This window comes from Poromitra crassiceps, assembly GCF_964638095.1.
Source record: "Poromitra crassiceps genome assembly, chromosome: 2".
Lineage (NCBI taxonomy): Eukaryota > Metazoa > Chordata > Actinopteri > Beryciformes > Melamphaidae > Poromitra > Poromitra crassiceps.
The window spans coordinates 101,781,810-101,792,774 of NC_139624.1; the positions used below are offsets into that span (position 1 = coordinate 101,781,810).

At 44.8% G+C, this 10,965-nt stretch overlaps 1 protein-coding gene across 1 annotated transcript in view; it reads left to right on the forward strand.

Annotated features, from left to right (window-relative positions):
* Positions 1 to 9,512, forward strand: part of cul2 (cullin 2) — a 28,965-nt gene extending 19,453 nt beyond the window's left edge. The window contains exons 16-21 of the mRNA XM_083658156.1: positions 886 to 963; positions 1,075 to 1,141; positions 3,130 to 3,332; positions 4,242 to 4,343; positions 4,457 to 4,573; positions 8,754 to 9,512. Coding sequence (XP_083514282.1) covers positions 886 to 963; positions 1,075 to 1,141; positions 3,130 to 3,332; positions 4,242 to 4,343; positions 4,457 to 4,573; positions 8,754 to 8,885 — 699 coding nt within the window. The 3' untranslated portion in view covers positions 8,886 to 9,512. The remainder of the gene's footprint in view (positions 1 to 885; positions 964 to 1,074; positions 1,142 to 3,129; positions 3,333 to 4,241; positions 4,344 to 4,456; positions 4,574 to 8,753) is intronic.
* The last annotated feature ends 1,453 nt before the right edge of the window (positions 9,513 to 10,965 follow it).

The window sequence follows — 10,965 nt, forward strand, 5'->3', positions numbered from 1 at the left end:
CAGGGAATAGTTTCAGGCCATTTCGGTCTATAACAACAGAAATATAAGTGATAGTAGTGATACATTTCCTCCAGTTTTAGCTGGTAATAGAGTGACAGCCACTATCACCTAACATACTAGTGAACACTGACCATATTCTCATCCATTCAAGAAATTAAGGTCTGGAAAAAGTTTGGAATTTGAAATGGAAATTTTGTAGGAAGCCTAGTTACCAGCCGAGATAGCGTCAGCTGTTATTGTTTTCACCTTGTTTGTTTGTTTGTTTGTGTGTGTGCGTGCGTGTTAAAATCTGTTCCTGGAGACACCTATTGCAGCGGGAACTACCATTGAAGCCATTTTGAGTACTTTAACAGGTGTTGATATGTCTGTCTTTGGACATATTTTGTGAACGTGATAGTGTCAAAACCAAGATGCAGTCATGAAACTTTACAGGTGTGTGTGTAGTTGTAGTTGACATTAAAAATGAAGGTTGAGTTTGAAAATGGGCATGATCCGAGCAATCCCCCCCCCCCCCCCCCCCCACACACACACACACACACACACACACACTAGACACACTTTACACCCCTGGCTGACATTCGCTTGGTCGCAGGTCATGTGATGCCATCGCAAGATGGTCTCTAGTTATTGAAATGTTATGATTATCATTTATCAATTCAGAAAGATATGTTGAGTGTTTGCATCAAAACTACATAGAATCGCAACATGAGCCTTTTGACTTGCATATCTCATTTTAAAGATCTGATCCTAATGAGACTAAAATTTGATTTGATTTTTGTACATCCAAATCCATCACATAATGATAAGTCAGGAAAGGCCAAGTGTCCATGTTGCTTGTCATGTTTCCAGCCTAACTGTGTGATGTTGTCTGTCATGTGGTTGCAGGCTGGAGCGTGGCCTCTCACACACGTCCCCTCCTCCACTTTCGCCATCCCCCAAGAACTAGAGAAGAGCGTACAGATGGTGAGTTGACTCCCCTGGGAGACGGTGACGAAGTGTTGATTGCAGAAATTCATACTAACATGAGAGGAGGGCGTTGGGGAGCAATTTATGACTTTGCTTTGTTCTTAACAGTTTGAGATGTTCTATAATCAGCACTTCAGCGGGAGGAAGTTGACCTGGCTGCACTATCTCTGCACAGGTAACACAAACAAGCTGAACTATGCAAGATCTTCCTGTGAAAATGCACTTGTATCTATCCATGCTAGCTACTTGAAGTTAATTGTTCTGAATACGATTACTGTATGCTTCAGAGGAAGTTTTCGTCCTAAATACATTTGTGCTATTTTAACTTTGGACTACAGGAGAGGATAAAACGACATCTGTTCCTCATAGGTGGCAACAGCACAGCACAGCAGCTGGCAGCATTTGCTAATCCATGAAATCAGAGTGCTAACACTGTGCTAACAACATCCTCGGTGTTCACATCATACCCCCGGCCCCAATCCCCACAAACACAGCAATTAAAGGCTCGAGGCTTAATCTGAACAAACACGATTCCTAGAGAGAATACAAGACAAGGTGTGTTACCTTCTGCAGCTCAGCCTACAGACGGGGCTTTTCAGCTCTCAGGACACTGGATGCTGTAGTGCCGTCGAGTGAGGCCAGAGGCTGCAGGACACAGCAAGGGGGGCAGATCTAGGACGTCAGCAGAAGATTGTGTTGAGGGAAAACACCTGTTGTATTGACGATAAACCTGAGAACACTATCCTGCACCACGACGCTTTGAATTGTCTGGCTGCTTCACTTACCTGCCCGCTGGTCCTGTGTTTCAAATGAGCTGAAAACCTATCAGTGTTCTAACTTCAATCACAAATACAAATCAAATTCCGCCTAGACTGTTTGAATAGATTGAGCACAAAGACTAGCTAATTTATTGGTAGCTTTGCGATGCTGTCAGTTATAATGCAACACACATAGACCGTATATAAATATCTGGACATAGTATCTACCGTGACGTCACCCATTGTTTTTTGCACTCACGTTTTGAAACCTAAAAGTTGGCATTTTCACCATTCCCATCTTGGTTATTTGGAGCCAGAAGTGATGTGAATTTGGAGGAGAAGAGCCGCAGCGCGGCTGCTATTGGTCCGGAATCGGCGAGCTGTGCATTCAGTGGACAGGCGACCTGTCAATCATGCCCCAAAACAGTCTTTTTTATCATCTATTTTACTCGAAATGGGACCATAATTTACAAAATGAACATCATGCTGTATTGAAGAAGACTTGAAACTGGTGATTGGGACCATAAACTCATTAGGAAAGGGTTTACTGAGGCCATAACTAAAGTGAGAACTAGTGCCATTTTCCCATTCACTTCCATGTACCGGTAACTAGACTCATTTTGAAGCCAGTGGAGTCAGTCGCCCCTGCAGTCCATTTGAAAGAATGCAGATTTAAGCTACTTCTGCATTGGCCTCACAAACGGAGCTCACAGGTAGCCCACTGGCAACACACTAAAAGCCATGGAGTCCTGATGTTGCTTCCAGACATCCCTGCTTAAATTCTGTATTATTATTATTAATTTATTATTTCTTTTTTTGTGACAATCCGATATTGCTTTTGACTAGTTTCTAGTGGAATCTTTGTATTATATGATTAGCAGCTAAATGTAGCAGCAGTTGATGCTAAAATGAATCTGAGTCATATGGGAAACTTGTTTTGGGGGAAATTAATGGCAATGCTTTAAGCTTGCATCAGCTTGTGATGATTAAGAACTGCAATTGTAGGTGCTGATGATTTAAATCACAACATACAGCACTTTCAGCAGTATATAATGAGTGTATATGGAAGTCCTGCATAGAGCTGGCTGCTGATGCATTGGATACAGATTTGATAAAGACTGATTAAATGACAATGACTGAAGAGAAAAGCAGTAAGTCAGCAGTTAGAAAAACGGTGATGTCAGCCTCCTCTCTTATCTCCCACAGTCTTGATGTAATATGGATAAAAAGGTACAGATTCAGTACAGTCACAAGGTGGAAGGTGTTTTGCAAGCTTCACTGTGATGTCAGACAAGCCACAAGGTTGTGAATTATGAAGGTTCATAATACACGATACGATAAACGGCAGACATCTGACTAATGCTAACATTGGTATAACTGCACATCTGTCCCCTCCCACAACCAGGCGAGGTGAAGATGAACTACCTGTCCAAGCCCTATGTCGCCATGGTGACCACCTATCAGATGGCCGTGCTGCTGGCCTTCAACAACGGCCAGACGGTGGCCTACAAGGAGCTGCAGGACAGCACACAGATGAACGAAAAGGAGCTGCAGAAGACCATCAAGTCTCTGCTGGACGTCAAGATGATCAACCACGACTCGCAAAAGGTCAGCCAGCCAAAGTGTGTGGGGGTGGGGGGTCAAAGGTCGGAGCTTTCTAGTGCGACAAGTAGAATATGAAGGCCCCATCCGAATCTCTGGACTGTTGGACTTTGCGGGCACGTTCCCTGGAAGTCTGTGAATGCTGACGGCTCCAAATCCACAATTCATCCAGTCCACAAGGGGCCTCAAGCTGACTTTCTGCAGACTTCCAGAGAGTCCACTTGGGGTGCAGACTTCACTGATGTAATTACCCACAATTCATTGCAATACGTACCACTTGCCAAACATAACAAAAAACGTATGAATGTGTAAAACAATTACTTTATTAAAACGTTACTTGAATCATGTAGGCCAGAAATTATATTGAATCACATCCTGATACAGAAATATGTAGAGGTACAGGGCCAGGCCATAGAGGGAAGCAGAATGCATTTTATTATTGTAATGTAGTATTTAGGCCTGTCTATCAGCGGCGTATTTATAGCCTTGCAGTCTCTCGCTGTCGCAGACTTGACGTGATGACATTGAACACGTCACGGTACGTACCAATTAAGTCCACTAGGGCTCAATCCACAAGTCTGGAGGGTGGACATTGAATTGGGCTGAAATAGACCTGACACTTGAGAACCTCCCTTGGCACTGTGTTTTGTATTGTTGTCATTGGTAATGGGTATTGCATGAAGAGGTATACTGTATGTGTACACCACCAATTCCTAGCAACCTTAGCTGATATGGCAAGAAACTATTGAATCATGTATTGTAAACCTTTCTATCGCAGTATCTGGAAATGTACTGGGAAGATGTAACAGGGAACCAAGGAGAAGTGTGACAGCACAACATGACTGTTGTCAGTTATGGATGTATGATTTTGAATTTTACAACTTACAAAAGGATGTCTTTCCACTTTGCTCACAGGAGGAAATTGAAGCAGAGTCCACGTTTTCACTAAATATGAGTTTCACCAGTAAAAGGACAAAGTTCAAGATCACCACGTCGATGCAGAAAGACACGCCACAGGTTAGACAAAGGGTTGTTCTCCCTCCTCTATCTGTTGACAAACTTTCCACTGTGGTGCACGCTCTATCGACTACATCTCTGAAGGCTTCTTCATGTCTCTGGCCCACCTTTAGGAGATGGAGCAGACGAGGAGCGCCGTAGACGAAGACCGCAAAATGTATTTACAAGCTGCTATAGTGAGAATCATGAAAGCCCGCAAAGTGCTCCGACACAACGCCCTCATCCAGGAGGTGGGTGGACATTTTGTGCATGATGACTTGATTTCTTGATCATTTCACAATTTGGGGCAAGGTAAAAGGCTCGCAGACAAAGTCGGCGTCAGGATTTATTGGCAATCCGGGATATGAGGAGGTGAGGCAAGGCTTGTAGATGGAGGGTGGAGGGAAGGTATGGGAGTAAAACATGCTGTGGGCCTCAGCGTTAAACAATACCTTGAAAAGATGCACAAAGAAAGGTGGTATTAGAAGGGTGGGGATGGTGGAGAAAGAGGAAGGACACAGTAAGTCAACCATGCTTATGTACATACTGTATCTATATGAAGGCAGTCTGCTTGTGTATGTCGGTGGTGAATTCCCCAGCGGTGAGGTAAGGCTGCTATGACAGAGGGATGTGTCATGGAATAACCCCCCCCCCCCCCCCATCCGTACCTCCATGGGACCATGTTGGAGCACGCCTTCCCTGGAAGAAGCACCGTGATCAGCTGTCAGATCCAACACAAACACACACCCGCATGTTTCAGATAGGTGTGGAATGTCTGGAAATGTCTGGGAAAATAACTTAAACGTGGTAATTTCTAGGTCTTGGGAATTGCATAAAAAGTTTGAAAAAGTGTGGAAACATAGTGTATGACCCTCATCATCTCGCGTGATAATAAGGTCTAGAAGTATGGAATTTTTAAATCAAAACTGTGTGGGAACCCTGTCTTCTTCTACCACCACTTCCAATCCTTTCTCCACCCTGTTGTATTTAGGCAATTCCACGTCATTTGTTATGCTGGGCCTGGGACCCGCAATACGGGCTTGTTTGTCTGTTCTGCTGTCCCCACCTTCCCACCTCTCGCTACAGTACACATACCTTGCCCCTCCTCCCTGCATTCCTGATGTGCAATTAAGCACCAGTTGCAGGCTTGGCACACATTGGGTAAATAGCAGAGCCGGTTGCCTGGGGGAAGCTCTGATGTGTTCATGGATCTCCTGACTATCTGGTGTGTTTTCTGAGAGCCAGCTATCGCTGCCGCCTGCATGGGAACAACTGATGGAGCTCTGGGCCTCTAGTTCAGAGCTGAGGTTGATGGAGCTCTGGGCCTCTAGTTCAGAGCTGAGGTTGATGGAGCTCTGGGCCTCTAGTTCAGAGCTGAGGTTGATGGAGCTCTGCAGCCTGTTGCACCAGCTGAACGTAAGTTCTCTCTTAAGTTAGGGTGTAAAGTACACACTAACTGCTACGTTCAAACTAGTTAGTTTGACACTAAAGTTGTGTCTTTGTTTAGTTGCACCACGGAGACGTAAGGTACATCTTAACACGTTAACTGCCAGCGACGTATGCATACGTCAAAAAAAATCCAGCGCTTCACTGCCAAGGACGTATGGATACGTCAAAAAAATCGTTTTTTTTTTTTTGACGGTGGGGCGTTGATCAATCCCTTTTACGTCTCCTGTACAATTATTGGAGGTATTGAATGTGTATAATCTATTTTACCGACCCACTAAGTGTTGACAGTGCTCCCCCAGACGAGCGAAATCAAAGAAAAAGGGAGCAAGCCATTCCAAGGAAATGGCGAGGCGATTTTACAGTATTACATTCTCATGAAAATGGTTGGGGGAAAACGCTCTCGTTTTCACGCTGATTGCTGGCGATGCGGGATTGCAAATTTACATAATACATTACAGGTGGAACACACTTTGAAACACGCAGCATAAATATGACCAGAATCGCAAAAGCTTCTCTCAACCAAAACTCCCAAGAAGCGAGCGAGTCCATGCCGACTTCCTCAAACAGCAGCCTGCAGACAGGCACAGGAGAGCAGCAAAAGCACTGAGACTGTGACGGCCGCTGCACCCAAGAAGAGGGAGGAGTTGAACTCTGCCTCTCGCTCTCTCCCTCTCTCTCTCTCTCTCTCTCTCGCTCTCTCTCTCTCCCTCCCTCCCTCTCTCTCTCTCTCTCTCTCCCTCTCCCCCTCTCACTAGGATTAAACCTAGTGCGTCTCCCTCCCGAGAGGGAGGGAGAGAGAGAGAGAGGGAGGGAGAGCGAGAGGGAGGGAGAGAGAGAGAGAGAGAGAGAGAGAGGGAGGGAGAGCGAGGGGAAGGGAGAGAGAGAGAGAGAGAGAGAGCGAGAGGGGGAGGGAGAGAGAGAGAGAGAGAGAGCAAAAAATGAATGGTTAAAGTGACAGCTCTATCGAATTTCACAAAAAGCCGTTTATCTCTGAATATTTGTTCTGATGCTAAAACCATGCTGTATTCAACTGATAATGCTTACATAACTACTAACTCTACAAACTAACTCTTTTAGACAGAGAAAGTACACATTATATTAGTACTTTTGAGATATTGTATGTTCACAAACTCCAAGCAGAAAATAATCCTCGGCGCTTGTAAAATGAGCCACAATCCTCAAAAAAACGGCTTGGCAGAAGCTACCTACAGCAAGAAAAAAACGGCTGGCAGTCAATGTGTTAACTAGTAGTCCTTAAACCTCACACTAGCCAAAATAGTGTCGCAGAAAATGACGTGTACAGTATCTGTGACCAATCAGTGAAAAGCACGGTGGAAACGGTGTTTATTTACCGTTGTTTAATTAAGTGGAGTGAAAACAGTCGGGCCATGTTGCCCACCGCAAATTAGTGCTTTCATATTTCATCAACACTAAAGGCCTAAACATGGTCGTCCGTCCGCCTTGAATTGGAGCCGTCTCGCCGTCTGGCGGCGCCAGCGAGCCCCACATGCTCGGACGCCACTATGCCCCCCCTCCCCCCCCCCGCGGAAGCTCCGTGTGAAAATGGCGCAGATTGTGTGCCAGGCAGTCTGAATGAAATTGAATGTAACGTTCCCAATTCTATGTATTAAATTCTAAAAAACGACCCTCAACATTTGGGAAGGCTAAGCCACACAACTAGTTGTTATAATCTAACATCATGCTTTGAAAGGCGACTTTACGACGAAGAGCCAGGGCAACGGCCAATCACAACTCTCCTGCAGCTGTCGTCACGCACGTATCGTCGCCGGGAAGTCACATTTTCGAGCAGCCCCCGTCAGCCGACGGCGGCCCCTCCCCGTAGGACGGCGCTTCACCCGCCGTCACACGGGGAGGGCGGGGCGAGGCTCTGACGGACGACCATGTTTAGGCCTTAACCAAATGAGAACGTTATTGAGTAACGTTTGTTTACATTACATTAAATTACGTCATTTAGACGCTTTTATCCAAAGTGACTTACAATAACACGTTTAGGTTCATAATAGGCTACTGTTAATGTTTATCTGTGAGCTCTTCATCATCATGCATTGTAGGCTAATTTATGACCATCCTGCCTCGCTAAATTGTTGCTGGTATTTTAATTTGTATGCAGTGACGCAGCTTGTGGAAAACAAAAGCGTGAGTCATCAATATCAAAGGGTGTAATTTATCACGGAGAACACGTTACCGACGCAAAACAATGCCAATTACCTACTTTACAGAGGACTTTACACCTAGTAAGATGTAGGTGTAAAATTTAAGTTCTAACTTATGCCTAAGTTGTAACTATTTCACTTGGTGCAACCCAAATATTTTTAGTAGTGCGTAAACTCGGACTTAGTGAGACTTTACGCTCAAACTAGGTTACGTTTCAACTTACGCACAGCTGGTGCAACCCACTGCTGGGCTCTAGTTCAGAGCTGAGGTTGATGGAGCTCTGGGCTCTAGTTCAGAGCTGAGGTTGATGGAGCTCTGGGCTCTAGTTCAGAGCTGAGGTTGATGGAGCTCTGGGCTCTAGTTCAGAGCTGAGGTTGATGGAGCTCTGGGCTGTAGTTCAGAGCTGAGGTTGATGGAGCTCTGGGCTCTAGTTCAGAGCTGAGGTTGATGAAGCTCTGGGCCTCTAGTTCAGAGCTGAGGTTGATGAAGCTCTGGGCCTCTAGTTCAGAGCTGAGGTTGGGGAAGAGTATCGACAAGGCTGACATTCTGGATGCATTTCACACACCACAAACTGCGTTTTGCAGGGTTTCACAGTCAATAGTCCACACTGGTGCACTTTTTGGTAAAGACGAATGTTATATATAGCATCCTAACCAGGGATGTAGTGGAGAATTGTTTTACCAAATTTATAGTATACAATATACCGTACATCATATTGGGTATCAAACCAACACATGTTATATGAAGGTGGGGTGTTTATAGGACAAAAAGCACATACATATTTTTTTCAATCCTTCCTGTCTGCAGGTCATCAACCAGTCCAAAGCCAGGTTCAACCCCAGTATCAGCATGATCAAGAAGTGCATCGAGGTGCTCATTGACAAGCAGTACATCGAGCGGAGCCAGAGTTCGGCGGACGAGTACAGCTATGTGGCATAAACAGGAAGAGCCCTGCCACCTAACACCCGCCCATTGTTTGAAATAACAAAACAACAACAAAAACAGACTCATTCATCTATTTCGCTTTTGGACTGGCGCTGTCTGGCGTGATCACCGTCCGGGGACCGAAGCAGGACTGGTGCTTCCATCTCTGATTTAAACAAAAAACTGAAGGTCACCGAATCATGATGTCAGACAGCCAACGGGCACCACCACCCATAGGACCCTCCCCCCACCCCGAGCCCACCCACCTTCTGATTTAAAGCTGTTTACAACATCACCAGTGCCACGCACCCGTGCGTCCTTGAAATGAAAAGAAAATGCCTATAGCTACTCGATCAGGAAGAGCTGATCAACACATTCGTTGACTTAACCGAAAACCAACACAAAAAAGAAAAAGAGAAACCGGGAAAAGAGTGAGATATGACGACATGGTGGCTAGACGGATAAAAAAAAACATGCTTTCTTTTCTCACGTTTGCAGTTGTTGTGTGTTTATTATTTTTTCTTTCTTTTTTTAAATGTACCGAAGTTAGGAAAAAAATATTGTAATAAAACTGGTATACTGACTATTGTATCTACTTTAAAATGTAAAGTAAAAAAATTGAGGTGACAAACATGATCCTGCTGCTTGTCAAATAAATAAATAAAAACACTGAGGGGTTTTATGTAAACATGTGTCATGTGTATCCATGTTTCAGTGATTTCAGATGTTGGTTTTTGATTAACTAGCGCGCTCGATGCCTAGGCTCGGCTGCCCTATTGGCGCGCATGGGTGTGTGTGTGTCGATCTCTAAATGTTATTGCATCAGTGATGTCACAGTGCCTCCTTGTGTGTGTGCCCCATTATATCACTGATGACATCATTGTGTGTGGCCCCCTATGACATCACTGATCAGTCTTGTCACAATGCCTCTGTGTGTGTGTGTGACATCACTTGTCACAATGCCTCCTTGTGTGTGTGTGTGTGTGTGTGTGTGTGTGTGTGCGCGCCCTTATGACATCACTTTTGACATCACATCATTAGCTAATTAGCCTAATTAAAAATCCATCAGGTCACCTGCACAGGTGCCCTTAAGTGCACAGGTGCCTTAAGGTTTCAGCCCGATCGCACGTAAAATGGCATAGCTGTGGCCGAACACAGAACTTGAGCAAACATTGCCCACATACTCAATTTTAGATAGATAAATAGATAGATGTACCGTACACACTATATCATCATAAGGGATCTGCATTCTGCACCCATTTTATTTAGTTAATTGTAAGAGCCAAGACTGAGACTCATAGGTGTACAACATGTAGAGGTAAAATAATGTCCTGTAAGTCGTCCAATTCTTCACAGCATGTCTTTTGGCATACCGGTACTTTCTGTTTCCTCTGTTTACCTCTAGGGGGGGTATTAGAATTTGGACTTTGGTATCCGTGGAGCAGTGGGGTCTAGGGACCACCAGGGGTCCTTGAGCGGGTTCCAGGGAGTCCCCAGCAAAATCAGGCATTGAATTTCACTAAGTCAGTTAATGAGAAATAACCCCAATCAGAGAATGTATAATGATACGTTATGCTATAGTTCTCCATGGTTTTGTGCCCACAAACATTGTAAACAGGCCTACAATTCAGTGAGATGGCCAAGACGAGGTAGCAGTCAGGTTGCCTGCATAACGACTGCAGCACTTTCTGGCCTGAATCATAGAGCCAGAGATAGTAGTGTGCAGGAAGCAATGTATTGACCCCAACATGATTTGAACACGCAACCTTCTGATCTGGAGTCAGACGCGCTACCATTGCGCCACAAGGTTATATGGTGGTCTGTTCATTTCTGTGGCTGTAGTGGACTGTTCTCAGGTGTGACGGCGATGATGGTTTGAAAATATTTTGAATCTTTAATTTCCCCCTTATGTTTTCTACACCATGCATTGAGACAGTATGGGAGAGGGATTGTCCATCTTGCACTCATGCTCTACATCTGGGCTACATTAGTTAGTAAAAGGGGGGAAAGTGCCACAGGGAGCAAAAAAAGCTCCAAAGGTTGCACCTTTTGACAGTAAATTGGGTAATAAAATATGGAAATACCACTGCAGGCT